Source organism: Nomascus leucogenys, chromosome 6 (assembly GCF_006542625.1).
Source record: "Nomascus leucogenys isolate Asia chromosome 6, Asia_NLE_v1, whole genome shotgun sequence".
In the NCBI taxonomy this organism is placed as follows: Eukaryota; Metazoa; Chordata; class Mammalia; order Primates; family Hylobatidae; genus Nomascus; species Nomascus leucogenys.
The window spans coordinates 68406105-68433781 of record NC_044386.1 but is presented as its reverse complement, the minus strand read 5'-3'; the positions used below and the strand labels follow the sequence as shown (position 1 = coordinate 68433781).

The following is a 27677-nucleotide window of genomic DNA, read 5'->3' as shown; positions in this document are numbered from 1 at the left end:
CTGGCACTTTTTTCACTATACAATGACCAAGAAATAAAATTCAGGCTTGGCCAAGTGAATTTAAAGTCAGAACTTGCACTTAAATGCAGACGAATGCCCATTTGTCAAGTAATTAACAACACAAGGCTGGGCACGGTGGCTCACGCCTGTAATCCCAGCACTTTGGGAGGTCAAGGTGGGCGGATCACTTGAGGTTAGGAGTTGGAGACCAGCCTGGCCAACATGGTGAAACCCCATCTCTACTAAAAAATACAAAAATTAGCCAGGCATGGTAGCGTGTGCCTGTAGTCCCAGCTACTCTGGAGGCTGAGGCACGAGAATTGCTTGATGAACCTGAGAGGTGGAGGTTGCAGTGACTAGGCGACAGAGTGAGACTTTTCGTCTCAAAACAAACAAACAAAAAAGCTCTGGGGTTGTTGCTGGAAACATTCCTTTGCTCTTTAGAACTACGTGGTACTACACAAGTTGCCCAACCCAACCCCTCTAAACTCCAGTTTTCTCAGGTATAAAACAGGAACAGTAATAGGAACCGTCTCATTGCATTTTCAAAGATCAAATTAGTTAATATATGAGACAGGCACTTAACCAAAACTCCTCATTTAGCAGTGGCACTACTAGTGATATCTTTATTTTTTAATCTCCACTTGAACGACATCAAATAAATCCAAGGTCATTGAGACTTCTCTGTTCATATTAAGCATGTGCCTGTGAGGGCACGTGCAGGGGCTGTTTTGACTATCATGTACATGGGAGACGTGTGTATTTTGCAAAGCACTTGAAAGTTCAGCTTCAAAAGCATGCATGTGACCTGGACTTGCAACCTAAGTATACATATATGATCTTTCCCTATTCTTGTTACATCTTCACATACTTCTAGCTTGGAACTGAAGGCCAGAGGACTCGCTACCACCATCAAGGTCCCAAGCACAGGCACTCAGCTTCATCCTGTTGTCTAGCTACAACCCTGTAACACAATCTCAGAAAACGGCCTGGATTGAGGATAAATGAATGAGATTCAGGAAAATATAGGCGAGACTTCAAAACTTTCCTCAACGAGAAGATAAATATTTTTTAAAGCACAAATATTTAGGATGGTTCTCTCATAGCATATCCTATACTTTTTTGTGTTTTCCAAACAGATAACCCCAAATCTATATTCAAATAAATTTTTGCTTTTCACTCTCTTCAGATATGGAAGATTTTAAAGGTGTGTGTCTGTGTGTGTGTGTGCGCGCGCGCACACTTGTCTGTGTGTGTGGTGAGAAGGGAATTTCAGAATCAGTCCCAAAGAGGCTAACTCTAATATTTCGTACATTTTTATACTGCGATCATTCATTCTAAGCACTGGAACCACGGCTACTAATGATTTTTATTCTGCTACTACCTTCAAGTCTTTCTAATATGCAATTGACTCCCAATACTCTATGTGGGTAATTTGCTGTGAAATTTGGCCTCATGGTCCACAATGCAGAGCTATAAGAAGACTAAAGAGACCTGAGGGGCAGTTACTCCCTTCCAGGTTCCCGTTCTCGGGGTTCTAGGATCCACGCGACTTTTCTCTTTGTATCTCAGCATTCTAAGGTGCCCTCTTGTGGTGTGGGGTAGGAAAAGAGCATCCTAAATGCAGCTGGCTGGAGACACAAATCCAGATTAAGTTACTGTTTAACAGCCAACAAGAGAAACATGGTTGAACTCCAAGAATAATACTCAGATTCAACATTCTGAAAGAATCATTGATATTCATATTTGACAAGTCCTAACCACTCTTTTTTTTTTTAAAAAAAGGCAAATAAAATAAACGTACAACTTAACTTTTGGGGCTGTCTCATTTCCAAATAAAATTTACAAGGTAGAATTTTTGTAAACTGGTGCCTGTCATGGAGCTCCTGTTTCCTTTCAGTAAATGTGGCCAGTCAGGAGTCCTTAAACTAAAGAACAGGAAAGCTCTGATCATGCCAGATATCACTCAAGAAATCGGGACAGAGTGCTAATTTAGGCCCCCAGGTCATATATTAGTACAATCAACACATGGGCAAGTTATTTCACTCACTTCTATAGATGATAATCCCTAACCCACTGCTCATTTGTCAACACGTGAAAAATGTAAAGGGGTAGACAAACTTATCGCCACCCCCTATATAAAAAAAATAATGCACATACCTTACACCAAGGGAGCCCAGAGAAATTATCTTTGTACACCAAAGCTGAAATAATATAAACTTGGAAAGCAACAGGTTATGAGAACCCTATAAATTTATGTTCAGGCTTCCAAACAATGTTCTTCTTCCACCCTTCTCCCCTCCCCAATAAACTGAGACACAAAGTCTGGGATTTGAGAATTACAGCTGTGATCCTTGCCAAAGTGACCAAATTACAATCAATACTGAAGGCTTTTGGCACCACGAAGTTTCAACAGACTAGTGTCTGCTGAACCATCACAACCCCCTTCCCCCAAAGTGCTTGGGGAATAGCCATTATCTCATTAATTCTTAAGAAATATATATTAAAAAGAGAGACAGAGAGAGAGGAATGCTTTTACATATCTTACAGAAGAGGAAACAAACAGAGATGATTTATAATTTAGTCAGATCACGGCATCTCAAAAAAGGAGGAATATTGGCAGATCATGCTTATTTTCAGAATGTTGTTGGGAAAGTTTAAAACACAACTGGCAAGTTTATCAGAGCAGCTTTTTCTTTTTTTTTTTTTACAGGAACCAAGAGAAAGAATCACAGACAATGAAGGTGGATTTCTGGCTCCTTGTCAAGGTGCTGAGCTATCTTGCTCAGGAACAAATGTCACTTTGAAACAGTGTTAAATATGACATATTGACAGGGAAAACTATCTTTCAGTGAAAAGAGACTATACAAACATGACATGAACTACTAGATGTCCGAATGTATCACTAAAGGCAGTTGTGGGATACTTCCATGAATATCAACAAACAAGAATAACCTAGAGATTCCCATTTGCAAATAGTTTTAGGAATTGACACACTAATGCTTTAAGACCTTAAAAACCTTGAGAATCAAAGCTGCTTAAGAATTTCTTTCCAAAGCTTTCACATTAGTTCATAAACTAAGAGATTAATGCAAAGAATACTTAACGTATTCTTTTAATTTCATATTATCCTTGTAATAACCATATTAAGGGGGTGTTATTCCCAACTTTGTAGAGAAGAAATCAGTGTGAGAAGGTTAAATGACTTTTTCTGAATGTTATGAAAGAAAAAAATAAGAGATAGTAGCAAGTGGTGGTGGTTCCATTGAGAGCTGGTATCTTGAGCTCTGGTTCTTAATTTGGTTACTGCTATGTTTGTCGTGGCAGAGTGGTCTAGTATCACAAATGAGAATGGCACCTACCTAAGTATGCAACAGAACTTTGTAATAATTAGTAATAAATTTATTTTATTATAGCTAACATTTTAAATGGAATTGATAAGGTCAAAGAAAAACACCAGCTCCAAATCTATATATGCCTTTTGCTGGAGTTACATAGAAAGCACATCTTTTTACTCAAAGATTTGGCTTCCTATTGGAAGACTCTGAAGAAAACCGTGGATAATTACACAATGTAGGAAAGACTTTGGATATGCAGAAGGGTGGCTACATTTTGTTGATGTTTTTAATAATGGCTACTCTCATTCATAAACTTCAAATAAATCACTCCAATATAAGTTGATACTATCACCAAGGTGGCAAGTTACCATTTAAATAAAGGGGAAATGCAGACACATGCTGATGAACAAGTGTTCATCATCATCAATGTCTTCCCAGTTAAAAGTGTACAAACCCCTACAAGTCACTTTATCTTTCTCGGTCTTAGTTTCTTATGCGCCATATGAGAGAACTAAGATGATGGGTAAGATCTCTTCTAATTCCTAGACTAGATGATATTACAGAACAGGAACCCTGCCTAGTTTGAGAAGATATACATATATATATATGCTTACTTTAAACAAGTGCTAGTGATATGAAATTTAAATACTATTTTAGTTGAAGCTAGAAATTAGTATCTGAGTTCCATAGACTCTTGATGATTCTGTCCATTACTTCTGAAATACAAATGTGAAATGTGCTGAGGGATGAAGACCAGCTCTATTTAAGGGATATTCATGGCCGGGTGCAGTGGCTCATGCCTGTAATCCCAGCACTTTGGGAGGCCGAGGCAGGTGGATCACCTGAGGTCAGGAGTTTGAGACTGGCCCGGACAATGTGGTGAAACCCCGTCTCTACTAAAAATATAAAAATTAGCTGGGTGTGATGGTGGGTGCCTGTAATCCCAGCTACTTGGGAGGCTGAGGCAGGAGAATCGGCTTGAACCCGGGTGGCGGGGGTTGCAGTAAGCAGAGATCGCACCACTGCACTCCAGCCTGGGCGACAACAGTGAAACTCTGTCTCAAAAAAAAAAAAAGATATTCATATTCACGTTTCAATGCTGGCTGAGGCCCTATAGCCAAGATTCAGAATTCTGGATTTTGAAATCCAGTAATGTACCCAGCACTTTCTCTTGTTCAGTCATTATAAAAAGACCTATTTGGCAAGTATCCTCCTGGTCTTCTCATATGGGAACCATTCCATGATCCAGCTGAAGGAGTTGGCCTTCAATGCTGAAACTCCTCAGCTGCTCACCACCTCTAAACCCACTTTCATTTTCAAGAGGAAAGAAAACAAACATCTGACTCTCAGAAGAGACCAAGGGATCCATCTTGATGTTGGAAATCTGGCCACAGGCATGGAGGAAAGATTATAGGAGACAGGTTTGGAGTTTTCTGGCATCAATTCAGCTTGCTATTTTCTTTAAAACTTAAAACCTCAGCTCTAAGGTAGGACATAAAGCTCACTGAAAACTCTAAGCTGCATATTACCACAAAGCCCAGTAGACCCAATTTTTTGCCTCCACTTACAGAGAAAAGCAAGCACTACACAAGTGCACAGATTCCATGGGGCAATGGCAACCACCCTGTTCAGAAAACTTAGAGTTTAAATGAAGTGTTATTTTCCCCCTCAGACAGAGAAACAAAATAAATGTAACAAGCACTAACTGCCTTAGTTAAAATCCTTTGTTGAACAGGCAAACTATTATAAGAAAAGAAATAAGAATAAATGACCAAATGCTTTGATGTTTTAAAAACAAATATTCATTCACCAAAACAGAAGTGAATAGTTCTATGTGTAAACAACATGTTTTCAAGCATCTGGAGAGAAACAAAAAGAGTAATAGCAATCTAAGAAGCAACAAAGAACAAAAGTAAGTTTAATATGATCCTGCATAAGAAAGCATTCAGAGGAGATTCTGGTTAGTCAGGGAAGCCTTCCCGAAAGAGGCAAACTGAAGTTGACTTTGGAATATAGAGATTTTCCTTTTGCCATTCAGGTAGAAAGAAACAAGTCTTCTGTTTCTATAGATGGCATTTAAAAAGCCAGCCTGGCTACAAAGCAGGCTTACCTCCATCTCATATGAATCTAATTGCATGGGAATACATTCTATGTAAATCAGCTGACCTTTTTTTGCCCGGATTTGTCTGGAACTTACTATTTGTATTAATCCATTTTTACACTGCTATAAAGATACTACCAACATGGCAGCAGGAGAGAGAGGGTGGGGTGACAGCGGCACCAGATACTTATGGAACAACCAAATCTCGTGAGAACTCATTCACTATCAGGAGAACAGAAAGAGAAATCCACCCCCATGATTTAATCACCTCCCACCAGGTCCCTCCTAGACACGTGGGTACAATTTGACATGAGATTTGGATGGGGTCACAGAGCCAATTTATTAGAAAAATTCAAATTGTTCCATGCAATACAGCCTTTTAAAATTTTCCTTGAATACTTCTTTGGATATTTTTCTCAAGACAACACAATTACAGTGACCTTGAGAAACATTTTGATCATGATTTTTATCCATAATTGAAGTCAATGGGAAAATCTGATTAACAGAAAACTGAATTCAGACATTTTCCTTTTTTTCCCTGTAATTTGCAACTAATTTCATAATCATTACATTACTTGAGAAATGAACTGATGATGACCCCCACGATGTAATTTAACAAGGAAAGGTAGCCTGGCACAGTGGCTCACACCTGTAATCCCAGCACTTTGGGAGGGTGAGGTGGGCGGATCACCTGAGGTCTGAAGTTTGAGACCAACCTGGCCAACTTGGTGAAAACCTGTCTCTACTAAAAATACAAAATTAGCCAGGCATGATGGTGCATGCCTGTAATCCTAGCTACTTGGGAGGCTGAAGCAGGAGAATTGCTTGAACCCCAGAGGCAGAGGTTGCAGTGAGCCAAGATCACACCATTGCACTCCCGCCTAGATGACAACAGTGAGACTCTGTCTCAAAAAAAAAAAAAAAAAAAAAAAAAAAAAAAAAAAAAAAAAGGCGAGGTTGATGGTATCATTCAACATTCAAAACACTGCCTCAAACCTGCTTAGATGTGAATTTCACAACATACTGGTGGGTCAGGTAGATTCAGACATTGTTAATCCTTTTTTTTTCTTTTTAGACGGAGTTTTGCTCTTGTTGCCCAGGCTGGGGTACAATGCGGCGATCTCAGCTCACTGCAACCTCTGCCTCCCGGATTGAAGCAATTCTCCTGCCTCACCCTCCTGAGTAGCTGAGATTACAAGCACCTGCCACCACACCCAGCTAATAATTGTGTTTTTAGTAGAGACGGGGTTTCCCCAAATTGGCCAGGCTGGTGTCGAACTCCTGACCTCAGCTGATCCACCCACCTCGGCCTCCCAAAGTGCTAGGATTACAGGCATGAGCCACCGTACCCGACCTGTTAATCCTTTTTTATAGAGAAGGGAAAATACGACAAGGGAGACAACCAGCCCAAGCTCACATAGCAAGTCAATAGCAGAACAGAGTACTATACTTTTTCCTCAACACCATTTCTGCTACTATTAAAAATAAGAAAAACTAACCAACCAAACAAAAACCCACCAAAACAGGGAAATGGCAGCCGTGTTAGTAACAGTAGCAAAAACAAGAGCAGCTATCAGTTGAGCACTGACAGTGAGCCAGGCACTATGCTGAGCCTGATACATGGATTACCTCATTGAATAATTACTTAGAGAACATTATGAGCGGACATCATCTCAGGCTATGGTGCAGGAACCCAGACACAGAGAGTGAAAGGACCTAGTACCGTTGCCTCAGATCTCACAGTCAGTGTGTGGCAGAGGTGTGATTCACCCTCGTGGTTGTCTCTGACTGCTTGACAGTCCTAAACTCATTCTCTTACAGAAAGCTGATGCCTCTCAGTTTTTGAGTCCTTGAGTCACTACTCAGAAGCCACCGTCATAATGAGGTCTACCCTGAACACCCCATTTAAAATTGCAGACCTCACCCCCACCCTACTAAAGTCGACCCTCCTTCCCCTGCACTACTATGTGATTGACAGGGTTTGTGTTTAGTGTTTGTTAATATAAGCTCCACAGGGCAAGGATTTATTATTATTATTATTTTTTACTTTTATTTTTTGCCCTCAACACATCCCAATGCTTAAGATAGTGCTGTCCAACAGAGCTTTTTATAAATGGAAATGTTTTACATCTGTGCTACCCAATACAGCAGCCACTAGGCATAAGAACAAAATTGGAAAGTGGTTAGTGCAATTAAATAACTAAATTATTTTATTTTATTTCATTATTTAATAGCCACATGTTACCATACTGGACAGTGCAGGCCTGGAACAAATGCCTAGAACAGTAAACCCCTAGGAAATATTTGTTAAATGAATGAATTTATAAATAAAACGTATTTTCCATATAACCTGTAGACTACTTTCACTAACTACAAATTAAATTTTATTTTTATTTCAACAGAATTAATGGCTGAAAAAGTCCAGATTAAATTTTGAAAATTCAGAAGATATGGCCAAAACAGCAAGCACAGATTTCATGAACTATTGGCTCCCTTTGCCATCTGCCACTCAAAACCTTCTGAAACATTTCATGAAACCAGGGAAAGCACCAACAGCAGCATGTAATGAATTCCCATGGATCACACACACACACACACACACACACACACACACACACACACAGAATATGTAATAAATTCCCATGATACACACACATATATGTATAGGTATGTGTGTGTGTATATGATATATATATATACCATTTCCCTGTATAATATATAATTACAGCTTTGCCATAATCACTCAGTACCTTTTTGACCTTGTTTTTTTTCTCATATGTCTCTGACAGAGGTTTTTTCTTCTGTTGAGTTGTGTCTTTGGAGAATAAATACTCAAATTCACTGGGGTCCCGAATGTCAGGTTCTTCTAAGGAGTCCCATAAGGTTGGTGTAGCATTTTGGCTTAAAAGACAAAAAGACAACCATAAGAACCAAAACAGGAGAGAATGTAATACAATGAAATCTTTCTCTAATCCATTTTTTAATTTCATTTTTCTAAAAAAAACACATACAACTCTAATAACGCTTGGAGAAAAGCTTTTTATGTTACACATTTGTTAAAGTCAAAATACACTATAGAACATTAAAACACACACAGACGTATTTCCGAAAAAATAATTGTCATTAGGTACGATCAAAGATAGAGCTCTAGAGAAACTCCTCAGGACTAGAAATCCTGGGATTCGGATTCCTGGGGGCACCCGAGCTGCTCCTCCTTCAGTCTGTGGCATTTCCATGATGTGTAAAAATGGGCATCGTATAAAGGCTGAAAAGATAACCAATTTGAGACTGTGACAGGCTAATTCTGAAGGAGACTGAAAACGGAGTACCAAAGTAAAGACCTGCCTCCTCTTTGGACTTTTTCAACTACTTTTAAATACAGTTTTTAGAATTCATGCAGGTAAACTCAGTGCAGCGTCCTTAATGTGTAAACAGGCTGTGCCTATTTTAAAATACATGATTCATAGTATCTCAGTCCCCTAAACAATACTAACAACAAAAACCAACCAAAAACCTCCTCCATTGCACCTCATGGGATTTCAACTAAAGCAGCCATAGGGAAACTGGGCTGTTTCATCTTCCAGAAACAGGGGCACCCTAGTTTTGAAGGGAAGAAAGAAAAGCTGTTGAGAATCAGGCGTAACAGAACAGCCTCTGTGAGCTGACTCCAGTGGTCACTCCTCAGGGTTCCCTCACTCAGTAAACAAATGTTTACTTTCTTATCTTAATTTCAAACACTATTAATGCCCACTGGTCAGGCATGGTAGCTCACACTTGTAATCCAAGTACTTTGGGAGGCTGAGGTGGGCAAATCACTTGGGGTCAGGAGTTCAAGACCAGCCTGGCCAACATGGTGAAACCCCATCTCTACTAAAAAATACAAAAAATTAGCTGGGCATGGTGGTGGGCGCCTGTAATCCTAGCTACTTGGGAGGCTGAGGCAGGAGAATTGCTTGAACCCGGGAGGCAGAGGTTGCAATGAGCTAAGATTGTGCCACTGCACTCCAGCCTGGGTAAGAAAACAAGAGTCCATCTCAAAAATAATAATAATAATAAATACTATCAATGCCCACAAATTTCATCTATATACTTATTGTTTATCAAACATATGTATATGTTACAATCCATAACATCTAAAAGTACATAGCTTTATTTCCATACATATTTTCTCAATGAAAACTAAAAAGATAACTATTATTACATGGAATGGTCTACAGAATTTTTTGATACTACAGGTGATTTTGCTATTTAAAACAGTTGGCAGCCCTGGCTCCTCAGGTCTGCGTGTTCACACTTTGCAATAGATCTGCCTTTCCCATGATATATGACATTTTGGTTTTGGCCACATTCACCTCTTCTCTCCTCTACTTTTTATTCTTTAAATTATGATTTTGCTAATAGTTCAACAATGTAATAGTATGACATACGGAAGTTATAAAGTATAACAATAGAATGAACACCTGGGAAACCATTACCCAATCCAAGGGCTAGAACATTTCCAGTGAAGTACATCCATGTATGTGTTCCTCTCTCGGTCATACCCCTCTGCTACTCACTTAACTTCAACTTGAAACATAAGCACCACTGATGTTAAGTGCTTATCTCTGTGGTGCTGGGGGAGCGGTGGGGAGAAGCAGGATCTTGATTAAGGAAGTCAGCCGGGAATTCTGGAGTGAGCATGCGGCATGTTAAGGGCCACTGGTCTGGGCCTCGGGAAGGTTCTGGGCAGCTAAGGGGTGACGCCTAGAGTGAGGTGATGCAGTGTGTCAGGCCAACTGCTCAGCCCCATCCCCACTTCCTGCACCTGCTTGGCTCTAGCCCCACGGACTCTGAGGTCAGTCCAGTGTAACTAGTATTATGATTCACTTATATTCTGGAGTAAATTGGCTTTGGGAGTCAACGGTGATCAGTTTAAGCACCTGATCACCATTTACAACACTATTTCTATGGGAAAGGTATTTCCAATACTGAATGAAAGAATTTTGGAACACTGCCTCTCAGTGATTTTGGGACAGCCAGCATTTGGTAGGGCAATAAGAAGGACCTGCTTCACAACGAATGACCTGCCATGGTGGTCAACTGACCACTGAACATACAATTCTAGCTCAAAAGGAAGGCAGGGGGAGAGAGAAAGAAAGAGGAGGAGGAAAATGAGAAACTTACTAAGAAGCTGAAAAGGTAGTTAGATGAGGATTTATTTTTCCTTAAGTGTCTCTTGCTTATTCTAGAAATCACAAAACAGACACCCAAGAAGGCAAAACGTCAAAAGAAAAAAAATCAGTTCATACCAGGAGTCAAAAGCAATTTAGGTAGGTGAGAGGCAGTGTATACATAATGCTGAAAATTCACATTTTGTTTCTGGCTTCCCAGAAGAGCAAGACCAACATTTATGATGCAATCATTATATGAACTACTTACTCCTCTAGTTGCACAAAATGTTAATATACGATTTTGCCTCCTTTATGAGAAGGTATCCCAAATAATTGCACTTTTGCTCCTAAGCAAATACTCCACAGGCTCTTTGAGTCATTTTCATTTAAAAGTAGTAGTGCTAATAGGTACAAAAAGTTGGAGGGACCCATAATAAAAGAACTTGAATATATGGTACCACCAGGAAGTACCCATGTTGCAGTCTTAACACATCATAGAGGGGCAGTCCCCCGTGTTATGTTTCAGGTTCAAATGCGCACCAAGCAGGGCTCTCTTGATGTCCTATTCATCTACTTTTCATTTTGCTCAAAAGTAAAGCCCTAGATTTATGATGAAACCAACGGGACCTTCAGTATTCAATTGTTTTTCTTCTCAAAATGGCCAACTACATAAGGAGGAAACAACGTAGACAATGATCATCTCCAGCTTTCCCTTGGTCTGGGTGAAGGGCCCACATCTCCCAGTGGGACTCTTTGATGGCTGCTGTGGTCTACAGTTACCTGTTGCTCATGAAGTCTCGCAGGGAAGGAAGTGAAGGCAGGCTAGTGGGACACAGGTGTGGAACAGCTCCCCGTGCTGTCGGACACACTCGTCCAGGGCTTACAGGTGGGAGCTATCGCCCTGGAATGGCTGTGCACTAATTTGAGAACACTAATAAGGAAACATGACTCAAATATTCTGGGAAATGATTTTTTAGGAAATGTCTGAGTATTTATTGGGAAAAAGGGGATACTAGTACTTTAGATAATGGCAGAAGCTATTACAGGATCATCTCACTTTTTTTATGAACCATTCATTTGGGAAATTACAAAGTATAATTGAATTTTGAAAAAAAGAAGTATCAGGATGTTCCAAAAACAAACTCTTGGCCCTTATTTTTTGGTGAGAGGAAAGGGGAAAATATGAAGCACATATGCTTAGTTTTAGGGTATGTCCCACTCCTCCACAGGGGTTTCTGGTTTTTTTTTTTTTTTTTTTTGAGACAGAGTCTTACTCTGTTGCCCAGGCTGGAGTGCAGTGGCGCGATCTCAGCTCACTGCAACCTCCGCCTCCCGGGTTCAAGCAATTCTCCTGCCTCAGCCGCCTGAGTAGCTGAGATTACAGGCGCCTGCCACCACGCCCAGCTAATTTTTTTGTATTTTTAGTAGAGACGGGGGTTTCACCATGTTGATCAGGCTGGTCTCGAACCCCTGACCTTGTGATCCACCCGCCTCGGCCTCCCAAAGTGCTGGGATTATAGGCGTGAGCCACCACGACCAGCCTTCTGGTTGTTTTATCACTGTGAGTTGTGTGTTATTTTGTTTCATATCCTGCCTTCCCTAAGCAAAGTGTTACATAAATTGAAGAATGCATTACCACATGACTTGGGAAAAGTTGTAAAATGTGTCCTATATTTGCTGTCCTTTACAAATAAACTTTAAAGGAGAAAGTGGTCAAGAGACAACTTAAGATCTCTTTCACTGTCCTCCTTCCAGGCTCAGAAATAAGGCAGAACAAATCACACTCAAATCTGTTTGAATGGATGTTTCCAAGCAACTATATCTTGCTGTTTTACAAACCCAGCTTAACAATTGGAAGATGCTTTCAGCTATCCACATACTGACACTTTCTCTGAAGGGCATCAAGATATAAAGGCAGCTGTGAGAGTATTTAGCAATTAAAAGAAAGAGAGTTCAAGCAGAGAGAGTTTATATTTTAAGACTCTCCTCTGATCTAAAGAACTAATAACTTAGCCATGTCTCATTCTTTTAATAAAAATTGAAAAACACCCATTTCTATTAAATATCTAGATTATAGGGTTGATTATAGCATTTAAAAACAAGACAGTAAAAAGAATTCTAAAAATCCTCAGTGAACCTACAGTATGGAATCAGGTTCAATTCTTTATGATTACTAACCAATTGTAGCGATGTTGGGGAAAGCCCTGGCTTAGATCCAGACTCTTGTCTAGTCTATAAAATGGAACATCTGCCTTGGAAAAAAACCTGACACTGAAACACATGGTTTCTCCCAGCATCTTCAGAGAATATAGAGAGGCCCTGCTGGAGACAGACAATCTCCCCGAGCATCCCAACCTTGTTTATCCACTGTATCACACTTGATAATGGGTGCTACACTATGGAGATATTGACCCGGTAAGAATAAAATATCACTTGGGCCAAATCCTAGGAATTCACATGCTGAGAATGGGATAGGGGAGAACTTACCTCCTATCACTTATTTGTATCCTAGTCCAATATAAAGGCTTCATGGGACAACTGGGCTCAATGGCTGGTTTTCGAGGACATTGACTGGAAGAGCCAAGTCCAAAGAAGAGTCCAGGGGGAGGTGGGGGTGCAAGTCCTGGAGGTGGTGGAGCAGGAGGAGGCCCTCCAGAGTTGGGTGGGGCAGGGGAGTTAGGAAGTGGGGGTGGGGGTGGCGGTGGTGGAGGTCCAGCACTTGAAGGTGGAGGTAGAGGTGGCGGTGGAGGAGGTGGCGGAGGTGGTGGCGGTGGCCCAGCACTCACAGGTGGCATTAGAGGTGCGGGAGACAAAGATCCAAGTCCCGGGGGGAGGGGCGGAGGGGGAGGGATGGATGCTGGCAAGGGCGGTGCGGGAGGTGGAGGCAATGCCTTCTGCTGATTTGATGCCATGCCTTCCATTGGCTGGAGTGCTGCATGGATGTCTTTGTGGTCATTTGGGGGTGAGAGCTGGCTTAAGGAGGAGATATTCAGCTTTTTGGGTACTAATTGATTACTTCTGGTTGTCTTGCTTTCACCTTCGCAGGGCTTGAGGAAGGTCTCTCTGTCTGTCTGGATGCACACATTTCTGAAGGTCTTTGGAGGGCAGTCATCATCGGTGGAAATGCCCACGTCTTTCCTCTCTTCACAACCCCCTCGCCATCTGTGTTCTAGCTCGTGTTTCAGATTTTCAATGGTTTCTTCTAGTCTCGCTGTTACCATTGCATGCTCGCCCCGGATATGAAATGCCCGAAGTTCAAACTGGGCCTATAGGAAAATTCAGTGGGAAAGAAAGTAATGAGTTTATTAAGAACAAATATAAGAATTTAGAAACTCAATAATACCATCACAGTGCCACTGTAGCATGGCCCATATAAATGCAGGGAAATACAGAGACATTCTTTTAAGAATCCATAAAGGTATAAATTGCACTCTGAATTTTCCAGGGACCTAAACAGGCAGGAGTCAAAGCACAATTTCATCCAGCCTGAGCTCACGGGAGATAATTTTCATGGATTAAGGCTTAAAGTACATCTGTTACTTAAGAACTCTTACCCAATTTGCATATCAAACACATAACTTTTAATAAAGCTTTGGACATGCTTGAATATCTATCTGTTTTATAACTTTGGGGTTTGGTTTCAAAAAAGAAAACTATAAAGAAAAAAATTGGTTTAGAGCTCCTCTGGCTTAGAGCTGCTCTTCTCCCAGTCTTCCTTAGAATGTCTCTTTCACTGAGTTTCCAGGACAATACAGCAGACACAAAAAGCAAGGGAAGAAACCACGATAACTTACTTTTTTAAAGTTTCCCTATAAAAGCAGCCCAAGGTCAGTATTTGTGTCTGTTTCATAATATAGCAATAAATAAGCAATACAGAACATAAATAATGAAGATATTATAGTATGCCATTTTCTTCTACTTACACAGCACTTTAAACTATGTAAGACAGTAACCTTTTTAATGCTTATTGCCTCAGTTATTTTAATGCACTGAGTCTATAATTGTACACTTATTAGCACAGAGCTACTGTACTCGCAGTCATTAACCAGCCCGTTCCTCAGCATTCAAAGCTATTCATCCTATTACAGTTAATTGGAAAGCAAATTTAGAATTTGATTAGAGTTTTCAAAATCCAGTTTAACAGTAATTAAATATTTTTGGTCAATTTATTTAATTTCTGCCTCCCCCATGAGATTATAAACTCCACAAGACGAAACTGGTGACAGTATTGTCTTTATATCTGTATCCGAGCAGGTAGCCCAGGAAGTACATAGCTTAGAAGCGATGGATGGATAAAAATCACTAGGATAGTTATATTCTCTGTCACTGTCACTGTCACTGTCCCAAGAGCCTCTCTTCACTATAATTTCAGCACAAATATCTAGAACACCTAAGCATGCACAAGTACAGCTCCCTTTTGCATTGAAAAAGTAAAGAAATACTTTAACAGCCTTGGAGGGAAAGGTGTAAACACAGGAAGCTCATCTACCTTCACTGAGGTAACTTTTATACTATGATGTTTGCATAGTTCAGGAGATTGAATTATGAAGAGATCTACCATTTGTCTGGTGTTAATGGTGTTAAAAAAAGATAACTTTTAACTATTTTTTACTAGGTTCAACTTTTCTCTAATATTCATTATCAAGAACAAACCCCTAAAGAGCTATAATCAGGAGAACTGAAAGACAAAGTTTGTCGAAGGCTAATCTTCTCATATGTGGACGTGGTAGCTCTGAGTCAACTCTGAGGGAAGTGGCTAGCTCAGGACACCGTCTATTTCTTGTGCAGTGCAGAGCGCTGAGTGCCAGAGTTTGGAGTCACACCACCTGGTTCACGTCTTGGCTTAGGCACTTGCGAGTTCTATGACCTTAGACAGGGAATACTGTGTCCTTAAGCCTGAGTTTCTTCAAGTGTAAAGTAGAAATAATAGTGAGCCATCTCTAGGACTTTTATAAAAGTAAAATAAGATACTTCATATAAAACAGTAGGCATTATGCCTGGAACATAGAAATGTTTGGATAAATCTTACTGTTAGTTTCTGTTGCTAATGCTAATAGCAGAGCAAGAGACTAACAAATTCCAAATTATTTTTAAAAATTTTCAGACAATGCTACCTTTGTAGAGGGATAGGCATAAAACTAGGAAAAGCTCAAGCAATCAGGATAAGCAAAGTACTGCAAATATGCAAGTTTACCTAGCCTTTTGTGAGTTCTACTACCGATTACCTAAAAGTAATTTCGAGCTTAACTCAACTGTGAGATCAAGATAATCTTTGTTTCAACATCATATCATTTCCATCTTCATTTCTCTCTTTCTTTTCTGTCCACTTCCACCCACATCTTAGCCCTGATTACCACCCTCAATTACCCACATTTTAACTTCATTCTAATGACTAGTTCGGTTCTGTCACAAAAAACTAACTCTCAGCTGTTATTCTCAACCTTCTTTCAAGATTCAAGAAGCAATAATTTTACTCAATCCTCAACTTCTTAATGATATGAAAGAGTTTCAAAGACATACTGCATGGTGAAACTTTCCCTAATAAGGGAAATATTTTTGGTGAACTTACTGAGTTTCTGCCTCCCCTATCAGATTATAAACTCCCCAAGATGAAATCTTGTATCTACAGCAAAAGCCCTGGCCCCCACCTCCTCTTCTTTCTACCACTCTATCAACGATCTTCTAAATCTGTTGAAGCTGACACGTAAAGCTGTATATCATTTTAGCATCTCTGAGGTAAGGCATTTGTTTAGTGTAGTGGGCAGAACACAAACTGGGCAGTTAAGTTCACCTCTCCGTACCTCAGTTTTTTTGTAAGCAAAATGGGGATAATAAAATGTACCTGACAGAGCAGATATGCCAGGGAGGCAAATTAATATATGTAAAGGAAAATACAGAAGAGTGTTTGCAGCATAGTAAGTACTATTTCAGTTTGCTGTCATTATTATTGTCTCTCTAACACCTGGCAGATCAGAGCCCAGTGGCCCCATTAGCTTGGCTCTTGGCTCTGGGTACGCTTCCCAGCCCCACGCCCTCTACTGTCTACATGCTCTATGCTTCTAAAGCAAAAATAGACATACCAAAATCCTTCTTAAATTCCTTTAGCTATGGCACTTTCTAACCCTACCTCTTTTCCTTCGCAGCACAACTTTTTTGAAAAAAAGCACTCAACCCATGCTTTATTTTTCTCATTCATTCACTTTCACCCAATTACTAGCTTCCATCCCCACTATCCTATTGAAACTCCATGATTTGACTGTTGCATTCAATCAGCACTTTTCAGTGATTTTGACCTCTCTGCCACATTTGTTGACTGTTGCACAAGCATTGAAATTCTGCTTCCCTGAACTCGATTCCACCTCTTTCCTTTTGTTCTCCTCCTACTTCTCCGCTGTCCCTAGTCAATCTGTAGACTCATTCGTCCTTAACTGTGGTTCTCTTGGCATCTTCCTTGCTATTTTTTTCCTTCTCACACTATACAATCTTTCTAGATGATCTCATATACTCATGTAAATGACACCAGGTGAGTACTTTCTAACTTGGTACCTTGAGATCATATTTCCAAGTATCCTCTGGATTAATCTACTTAAATATTTAACCAGCTGCCTCAGATCCAACAGGTTGGAAAGTGAACTCATTGTTGCTGAACCCCAATGTGTTCCTCCTCTGAAATTCCTCCTCACTATTAATGGCCTGATCGCCTCCAGTCAGCACATCCAGAAACCTGATGTCATGCTGAATTTCTTGCTCTCTCTCATCCTCAACATGCTATTCGTCAAGTGTTATTGATTTCTCTTGTCACCCCCACCACCTCAATCTTTCACTGGACAAAGGCAATGATCATTTTATTGACTCAAATTCAGCCACTTTGGTTCCAAGAAGATTTTGAAAAAAAATAATAATGCAGATCCCTAGTCCTCAAAATCTCTTCAATAATTAGCTATTACTTGCAGACTAACACCAACTTTTTAGCACAGACACATCAACAGCTCTTCTGATCTGTTTTCTGACCAACTTCTCCACTATGGGCTTTTGTCTCTTCCTCAGATATGCCCTGGATTCCAGTCTTCTAAACAGGTCCATGCTCTTTCATGCATCTGGGTCTTTGAAAATACTATCCTCTTCCAATACCCTTCTTCTGTTGCAAACACTCAAGGTAGGGGGCAGATTACCAGTCACAGACTCCATGAATGGGTTCCTCACATACTGTATTCAGTGATATGGAGAATGACCAAAGAAGAAGGAAAACAATGAATTTCCATATACTGCACACCAATATGCTGCAATGATTGTAGGAAATCTTTCTGGATCACTAAAATTTAATTGCCTCTCTCTGCCCCTCACTCCCCAAAAAAACACTTGTCTTTGACCTTTCCTGCTTCATAATCTCTTTTGATCATTCCAATTTTGTCTTGGTTGTGTCCATGACCTCAGTGTGGCAGAGCAACTCAAAGTGATTGAAGTAATAAGCACCTCATTCATTCAATGTCTGTCCATATCGTACCAATTATTTCAAATTGTGTCTGGCTCTATTATAAATGAAGCATCTCAAGTTCATGCATACCATGAATTGAAGCTTTGGGAAAGCTAATCTTTAAACACTATTTTTAATTTTATTTCCTGTTAGTTACCACTTCTACTTTGTACGTGTATATTATGTGCTGTTCCCCCTCCTTTATCCAGATACACAGCTAGAAAGACTGGTAATGATTTCGTGATTCTAATACAGAGTAGAATGTTCTGTTAGATAATCATGTACTCCCAATCTTTGCCCAGGATCCTGGGAATCTTTAGCAAGTGTTAAAACCAGTCCCTTACAAAGGAAACTACAGATAATGCCAGGTCAAGGAAACAAAATGCCTTTATATCCTGTTACCTTTACTTATACATTGAACATGTGCTTGTGAGCAGTATCCAATTATAAACCCTCCATTTATTTTTAGATCAATGTTCTTTAGGACATATAAAGAAAGTCTCAAGATTTCCCTTCTCTCTCACTCTCCCTGCTAAAAATCTGCTGATTTGACCCCAATACATCATTTGAAAAGAGACAGGTGCTGAGGTTTGATATCTCTCCAGTCTTTAAGTTTTACCTACCTTCCTTTACTCTTAATTTGTTTGCTTCAATTGCTTTCATTTTTAATCACATCCTCTTCTCACCTGCAATAGTCTGTTATAATAATGTATGTCCATCTCTTAATAAGAAAGATTCAAACTTACTAGCTTTGAGAGGACAATGCCAATTAAACCATCCTGTTTTGATTACCCCTTTTTTCCTAATGCTACAATTTTTATCTTTCTAATAAAGTGGTTCCCAAGCCCTGCTCCCATTAGAATCACCTGGAGAGTTTTGTGGACGACACCGGCGCTCAGGCCCATCCCCAGAGACCCTCATTTAATTAGTCTGAGATGATGCCTTTGCACAGGTGTCTTTAAAGCACTGTAAGAGATTCCAATGGGAGCCAGAGGTGAGATCAACAACAACTGTTCTTAATCTGTATTCTGCTCTAACACAGCTGAGATAGTAAAACACCACAATATCAATGGGTTCTTTTGGCAATGATTTTCACTTGGGTCATTTCAGAATCGCCAAAGAAGTGTGTTATTTGGTAAAGTCCCTTTCCTAATTGTGATATGCCCAATAAAGGGAATGTTCCTTCACTGTCCAGATTGAGAATAGTTATTCTACACAGCAGACAAGCCTAAATTCTTTTCATGATACTCATGGCTCTTCAAAACTTGGCCTCTGCCTACTTTCCCAGATATTTCCCTGCTCTTTTCCTATGCTATACCACTACAGATAACCAACACCCACATCTTTACTCTTTCACACATGCTGTTTCATCTGCTTAGAGCACCTTTTATCCATTTTCGCCTAGTGAAAGCCCTGAAAAAAATGAAATCAAGCTCAACTGAATCTTCTGGCTTAAACTTTTCTTAATTCTGCTTGACAAAAGTTTTCCTTTTCGTTTCCAAAGAACATTCTAGGTTCATGTTGCATTCTAGTCATTTCTGCTTATCTTCTTTGCGAATCTAAAAACTCCAGGCAGTTGGGCACCACAATTTAATCATATTTGAACCTCCAGAGAGCATCACACACTGCTTGCCTAGTTAGCCATCCACAAATGCTTACTGATTTCTTTAGTGTTAAATATTGACTTCCTCATGCCTCTGTATTACCCATCCATTTCTAAGTGAAACTCCAAAAAAATTTAAGGAGAGATAAAGATGCTTTTCTCTTTGCTATTCCCATACACAGCAAACTCTTAAGACCTGTTAGTTGTCAATTGTTAGACATTACTTACAGACTAATACTGAAACTAGAGTAGACATACTATACACTCTTCTGATCTCTTTTCTGTTACTTGCTCCACTTTTGGACTAGAAAACTTATAAAACTTCCAAGTTTTTTCTTAATGAAGGTATTTCTAAAAGTTGATGTTGATCATGTTAGTTTTAATAATTCAAAATACTTAATGTAGATAAGAATTCTCTTCACAGTCAGCTCAAAGGCTATTCCCATACATATAATAAACTACCCGGTAGAAATGAACCACATTTGTGATTCTAATCTGATTAGGAATTGGACTCTAGCAACTTCCCCAGCCTCCTTTGGGGATGGTTCTCCCTTCCCCTACCAAATCCTCATTATTTTTTAATATCCTCCCCATTACCACTGCTCAGAGATATCATCGAAGGAACACACTGTACTGAAACCCAAGCAACAGAGGAGACTTTTGCTTGTCTGGTCCCCACAAGCATGTCTGTCAAAAAGAAGGTGGAAAAGTGCCTACTGATGAAAGACATCGTGTTGGTGCCAAGCACTGTGGAAAAATCATCCGTTAGCATTTTGTTGTTAAAAACATTCTCTCTAGGTGGTGCTGCCAGGGCCAATAAAAAATCAGGTTATCTGCTGTACAACTTGAGTAAGTCAGTCTTTTCCAGGGACTCTTCCAAATTCTACATCCCTAGGCTGGGGAAAGCTAGGCAGTTCCTGGGGGCTGCATAGAGGCTCAACAAAGCTTTGCCACCTCTGAAAAGTGCAGTGTGAGCAGAGGGAAGGAAAGGAAAATGAGGCCTGGGAGCACAAAATGCCTCGAAGGGATGGGATTCAGTTCTTACAGAATGCTTAGGTAAGGCAAGGAGATGGCGATTCTATGGCTTTGGACATGCATACGAGTTTCTTCTGTTTTCTTTTTGAAGGCTGTCCAGAGACTTCAATAACCCCTTAGTTAATTGGCTTATACTCGCCACTGTAAAAACAAAAGTTACTATTAATGAAGAGAATGGCACTGGGTTTGATGAGAACCCCATAAATTAACAAAAGCTGGTTTTAATTAACTATTATAATATTTTGTTCTTATCAGAAATGTAAGCACATCAAGTTACAACCAAAAGGCCATGTCAAGGACACTTAGAAACATAAGCCACATTTGACACATTTCTGTAATTAGAACTTGCTGGGAGGGATAAAGAAATAGAGAGACAGGGCAGGAAAAGAAGGGGTAAAGAGTAATTGATATGAAGTTGACTCCGAGCAAAACCTAATGCATGCAATGCTGGAGAGTACACATGTGTAAAAATGGTGCTGACCTCCAGTAATCACCTGCCATACTGATGCTCGGGAAAGACAAGATGAGAATCCAAACCAACATGGCGTGAGTGTTCCAGGCACTATGCTAGCTGCCTTCATCCTTGAGACTCTGCAAGGCAGACATTCTGGGAGAGGTGTTAATCTGTATAAGATCACACAGCTGAAAAATAGTAACAAGGGGATTTCAATCCTGGCTGATATAAAAATTTATGCTCTTTCTGCCTTACTATTTTCAATTCATATCAGATGACTCCCTAAATTGATATCCAGTAAATAACAGTGACTCATAATAATTAATGATTAGTAACACTACATTCCACCTATTACTTACAATGCATTTGCATTACATCAATGCATATAATTATGACAACAATCTGTGAGAATACTGGTATTGTGGCTGTTTTCCAGATGAAGAAAGAGAAGCACTGAGGAATTAAGTAAATTGCCAGTAAGAGAGAGACTAAATCTACTATCCACCTTATCACTGATCCTCAATGATTAATAATCCTTCCCATGCAATACATTTTAGGAAATCAGTATGCCAACACACAAAAAAAGATACTTTCTAGTCACAGATGCTTTCTTCAAAATATTTGCCCTCCATCCTCCTGAAAAAGATATGGAATGATTAAGTAAATAATTGATTTGAAGTTTCTTGGCTCTCAGGTGGAAAAAGCATTGGGTTCAAAGACTTGAATTCTACTCCTGGTTATCTCAATCATTAGCTACTTGCTCTTAGCCAATTTTTAAATTTCCTCTAAGCCTCATTTTATATATGTCTGAAATGAGCAGTTTAAAATACTTAGTCATTAAGATTTCCTGTAGTTCTAAAACATTAGTAATTTCCACACCCAAGACTCTCGTATCACTTTGTTTCAAAGCTTCTTTAAACACATCTCTATTCATGAAAGCTTCATAAGAGCTCAAAGCATGGTATTATCTAAGCAATAATGAAGAGAGAGTCCCAAGCCTCATTATGAATGCAAATGTTCACACAAAATCAGATTCAACAAGGGGCTCTGAAAACCAGTGATGAGTATGCAATTTAGATACAATTATTCCCTTTTTTTTTTTTTTTTTTGACACAGAGTCTCTGTCACCAGGATGGAGTGCAGTGGCACAATCTCGGCTCACTGCAATCTCTGCCTCCCACATTTAAGCGATTCTCCTGCCTCAGCCTCCCAACAAGCTGGGACTACAGATGCGTGCCCCCACGCCAAGCTAATTTTTTTATTTTTAGTAGAGACAGGGTTTCACCATGTTGGCCAGGATGGTCTCGATCTCTTGACCTGGTGATCCCCCGCCTCGGCCTCCCAAAGTGCTGGGATTACAGGTGTGAGTCACTGCACCCAGCCTATTCATTAATTTTGAAAGGTGATAGTTAATTACAAGTATTAAGGAATACACCTTTAAAGTCAGCAAATATAACCATGGATAGTCATCCAAGGAAGTAGCAGGAAAGTAAAACAGATGTTTGAAATGTGCAGAGGTTTATGCTTGAGACACAAAACAAACTTGTAGCCAGAGTGCATTTTATGAAACAAAAGGCATTCTTACTCATGGGGGAACTTCAGTAACATTTTATTTCTAAGTTATTAATATCCAAAATATAAGTCATAAAATGGATATATATCCATGGAAATGACTTTCAGACTCTATTTTTCCAAAAAGTAGTTCTAAACCCAATGAGCAAAACCAAGACTGCACATTTTAGGCAATGAGCCAACATACTAATTCCTTCTCTATTAAAAGAGAGAACTTGCAATTTTGTGTTGTATTATTATTATCACTACTGAAGCTGCAGCTAGTCCAATGAGGCATTACACATTCTAGAGTACATGAAAGCTTAGAAGAAACAGATGATAAACCCTGGTCCTTAATACACTGTGACAAACTGGGGTTCTCCAATTAATTACAGTAATCATTTTAATATTTCCCTCTAGATGCCTCACACATTTGTCTATAAAGGGATACTATCCCATGGCCAATGTCCATCTGCACGAGAGTATCATTTTGAAAACTATGATGTAGATTCCTCAATCATGTTTGCCTTACATACTCCCAACATCACATTTCTTAAATTTGAATTCGGTAGGAAATGAAAAAATGATATTAGGTCAATTATATAGAATTATCAAATGGAGTCAGTTGATATCAAAAGGGGCCAGCTGTTGAGTTCTTTCTGGTGTAAAAGACGAAACTTATGCATAAGACTCTAGGAGTACTGACTAGAAAAATAGTTCCCACAACTTTACAAATGATACAGCTCTCTGGGAGCAAGAAGGGGCTCAGAGGAGTAGTTGGTGATACATCTTCTGCTATGAGCTTACTCTTCATAGTGGTGCTGTATAAACCTGGTAGAATGCAAACAGGTTTTCATTGCAACAAAGATGGCCTCCCTACCAGCCAATATTCAAAAGCAAGCTTTGATGAGCATCTGCAAAGTACCAGATCCTGTGGAAAATAAGAAACCATTCGCCCAGCATGGTGGCTCACGCCTGTAATCCCAGCACTTTGAGAGGCTGAGGCGGGCAGATCACGAGGTCAGGAGATCGAGACCATCCTGGCTAACATGGTGAAACCCTGTCTCTACTAAAAAATACAAAAAATTAGCCGAGTATGGTGGTGGGTGCCTGTAGTCCCAGCTACTCGGGTGGCTGAGGCAAGAGAATGGTGTGAACCCGGGAGGTGGAGCTTGTAGTGAGCAGAGATTGTGCCATTGCACTCCAGCCTGGGCAACAGAGCAAGACTCCGTCTCAAAAAAAAAAAAAAAAAGAGACCATTCATACTTTGAGAAGCTCACATTCTAGGTAGAAATAGTAACATATTTGTAAGTTATGATGAATTTCCAGGACAACTGAGCTGGTGTGAGTTTTGCAGTGCTATTATTTTTACTATTATTATTCAGACATAACTCCTTCCTTGACAACAGAAGAAAACCCAGGACCACACCATCAAATGCATTTGATTCATCCAGCAAAAGCATACCAAGTCATTTGTGTTCACGGTATCCCATCAGCAGAAAGCCACTCCAAGCCCAACCATGCATAAACCAACCTCCCTGAATTAATTTTTGCAAGTAAGCAAGGAGGTATTTGGCTTTCCACCTTCATTACTTAAACAAATGACCAATGATGCATGCCTGGATCACAATCACCTTCTCTTTGCCACTTCGAGTTTTCCCAGGGATTAGTCACTTGATAAATCTGCCATTGAATGGGTTTTATGTTATAGGCCAATCGACAGGGCAAACAAACAAGAGGGTTTGCTTGTCTTTCTTTATGATTTGGGTTCTGGCTTAGGATGCCTCCTCTAAAAGAAGCTAGGAGGGGAAACGTTTTAAATTTCCAAAAATTGCTAACCCTAGCCAAAAGGCACACTCATTATACAAGACATAAGTTAAGATGCCAGAAAGGGATCACAAAATTGAATATAATCTTAATTCCTTAAGAAGTGGACCCAAAGAGAAATATTTTCTGCTAGAATTTGAGAGTCTAGGTCAGTTCGAAGAAAAAAAAAAAAACTAAAATAGGGTCACAGCACTTGGCTTTAGCTCTGCATAAGGCTGCTATGTAACCTTAAATTTGCTTTATGTATCTGGCTTTTATTTTCTTTACAAACCAGGTTTCTAGGGATCCAAAGAGGTGCTTCAGTCCTGTAAATTCAGTATTCACACTATTTTAAAAGAACATTTAATCTTAAATATTGTGATTTTTAAAACTGTACAGTATTATGCCAAAAATTTTATGCATTTATATATCATCAGCAGATCTACTACTGGAGTACTTGGTTAACAGTTTTCTGTTTTGTTTTGTTTTATTTCAGTCTTCGGAATACCAAATTTTCTCTGATTTCCTGAATCTATGTCTCCAAAATGGTTTCATTGATTAGGGAAAATTATAACTGGTCTATTTTCCTTCCTTTTCTTTTTTCTTCTTTTAAAATTCAGACTCATGCATACACACTTTGGGAGGCCAAGGAAGGCGGATCATCTGAGGTTAGGAGTTCAAGATCAGCCTGGCCAATGGCAAAACCCCATCTCTACTAATAACACACAAAAAATTAGCCAGGCGTGGTGATGCGCGCTTGTAACCCCAGCTACTCAGGAGGCTGATGCATGGAAATTGCTTGAACCCGGGAATCGGAGGTTGCAGTAAGCAGAGATCGTGCCACTGCACTCCAGCCTGGGCGACAGAGTGAAACTGTGTCTCAAAAAAGAATGAAATACATTTCTTATAATTCATGTTTAATTTTAGAGACTCTTATTTTATTCAATTCTATTCAAACCGTGGGATTTTAACAGGAAATTTTTCTTCAAAAAATGTTTCCATTTGTAACTATATATTTTGTAAAATGTGATTTTTAAGATTTTCTGTCACTAAAATATTACATTCAAATTAATTAAATTCTGGCCAGGCGCGGTGGCTCATGCCTGTAATCCCAGCACTTTGGGAGGCCAAGGCGGGCGGATCACGAGGTCAGGAGATTGAGACCATCCTGGCTAACATGGTGAAACCCCGTCTCTACTAAAAATACGAAAAAATTTAGCCGGGCACGGTGGCGGGCACCTGTAGTCCCAGCTACTCAGGAGGCTGAGGCAGGAGAATGGTGTGAACCCAGGAGGCGGAGCTTGCAGTGAGCCGAGATCACGCCACTACACTCCAGCCTGGGCGACAGAGCAAGACTCCATCTCAAGAAAAAAAAATTAATTAAATTCTGTGCTAACATAAGACTCAACAGCTTTTGAGTCAACTTTTCGGTCAACTTTGTTGTCATCAAAAAAGCATCTTAATGAAAACATAGAAGAATATACTTACGACCTTGGATTAGGCAGAGTTCTTACATATTCCATCAAAAACATGATTCATTTAGCACAGGACAGCAAAAGCATGATTCATTTAGGATATGTTACTTAGCTCAATTTAGGCATTCCACAATGTATATTACATATCAAAACACAATACTGTACACCATGAACATATACAATTGTTGTCAACTAAAAAATTAATCTTTAAAAAAGCATGATCCATTTAAAAATTGATCAATTAGACCTTTTCACAATTAAAATTTTCTGTTCGTTGCAAGTCTCTAAGCCACACAGGGAAAAAATGTTGGAAAACAAATAACTGACACAGGACTTGTTTCCAGAGCATAGTGAGCATAGAGAGAATTCAGTTAAAACAAAAATAAGGAAAAAAAAATTCCCTCCACCCTCCAAAAATGAGTAAAAGATCTCAACAGATAATCTACCAAGGGAGATATACGAATAGCAAATAAGCACATAAAAAGATGTTCAACATCACTAATCATCTCAACAGGAAGACACAAATTAAAACCACAAAAGATATCACTGCATGCCTATTGGGAGAAGGGAGGAGAGGGAGGAGTGAGAGAAGAAAACAGACCAACCTGACAATACCAAATGCTAGTGAGAATGTGGAACAACTAGAATTCTCAGATTGCTGATGGGAATGGACAGTGGTACAGTCACTTTGGAAAGCAGTTTGGCCATTTCTTATAAAGTTAAACACACACTTTCCATATCAACTATCAATCCCACTCCTACACATTTGCCCAAGTGAAACAAAAACATAGGTTAATATGAAAATCCATACACCAATGTTTTTGGTAGCTTTATCAATAATAGCCTGTGATGGTTAACTTTCTGTGTCAACTTGACTGGCCCCCAGGGTGCCCAGTTATTTGGCCAAACATTATTCCGGATGTGTCTGTGAAGGTGTTTTGGATGAGATTAACATTTAAATCTGGAGGCTGGGTAAAGCAGATTGCCCTCCCTAATGTAGGTGGGCCTCATGCAATCTGTTAAAGGCCTCAATAGAACGAAAAGACTGACTCTCCCACTACTAGGAAAAAATTCCTCCTGCCCGGTGGCCTTTGAACTGGGACATAGGTTTTTTCCTGTCTTTACACCTGAACTCTTCTTGGGTCTTGAGTCTGCCAGGCTTTGCACAGGAACTTCACCCCCAGCCCTCCTGAATCTCAGGCCTCTAGACACAGACCAGAGCTATACTGTCGGCCCTCCTAGATCTCCAGTTTACCCTGCAGATTTTGGAACTTATCAGCCTCCATAATCATGTAAGCCAATTCTTTATAATAAATCTCTTCATATACATTTTAAAAGCTTCACATTAATATATATCTATATATTCTATGTATACACGCACACATAGACACACACATGCTATTACTTATGTTTCTCTGGAAAATCCTGATGAATACATTGCCCAAAATTAGAAGCCACCCAAATGTTCTTCAACTGGTGAAAAAATAAAACTGTGGAAGGTGCACCAAGTAGAATCCTACTCAGAATTAAAAAGAAATGGACTTCAGGTAGACGCAACAATATGGATGAGTCTCAAATGCACTCTGTTAAGTGAAAGGAGCTGGCTCAACAGACTATATATCGCATGGTTCTATGGATATGACTTTCTGGTAAAATCAAAACTGTACTGACAGAAAACATCAATGGATGC

General features: G+C 39.7%; 1 protein-coding gene and 1 non-coding gene across 3 annotated transcripts in view; one reads left to right on the top strand and one right to left on the bottom strand.

Annotated features, from left to right (window-relative positions):
- The window catches only part of FMN1 (formin 1), a 429632-nt gene that overhangs the window by 186980 nt on the left and 214975 nt on the right, over window positions 1-27677 (bottom strand). For both annotated transcript variants that reach the window (XM_030814363.1, XM_030814364.1), the window contains 2 exons: window positions 13077-13855; window positions 8190-8340 (listed from right to left, as the gene is read on the bottom strand). In XM_030814363.1, the coding sequence (XP_030670223.1) occupies window positions 8190-8340; window positions 13077-13855 (930 nt within the window). The remainder of the gene's footprint in view (window positions 1-8189; window positions 8341-13076; window positions 13856-27677) is intronic.
- LOC115835758 lies at window positions 15098-15162 on the top strand. Its single transcript, XR_004030779.1, has one exon. It is a non-coding gene; the product is annotated as a small nucleolar RNA SNORD77 (small nucleolar RNA).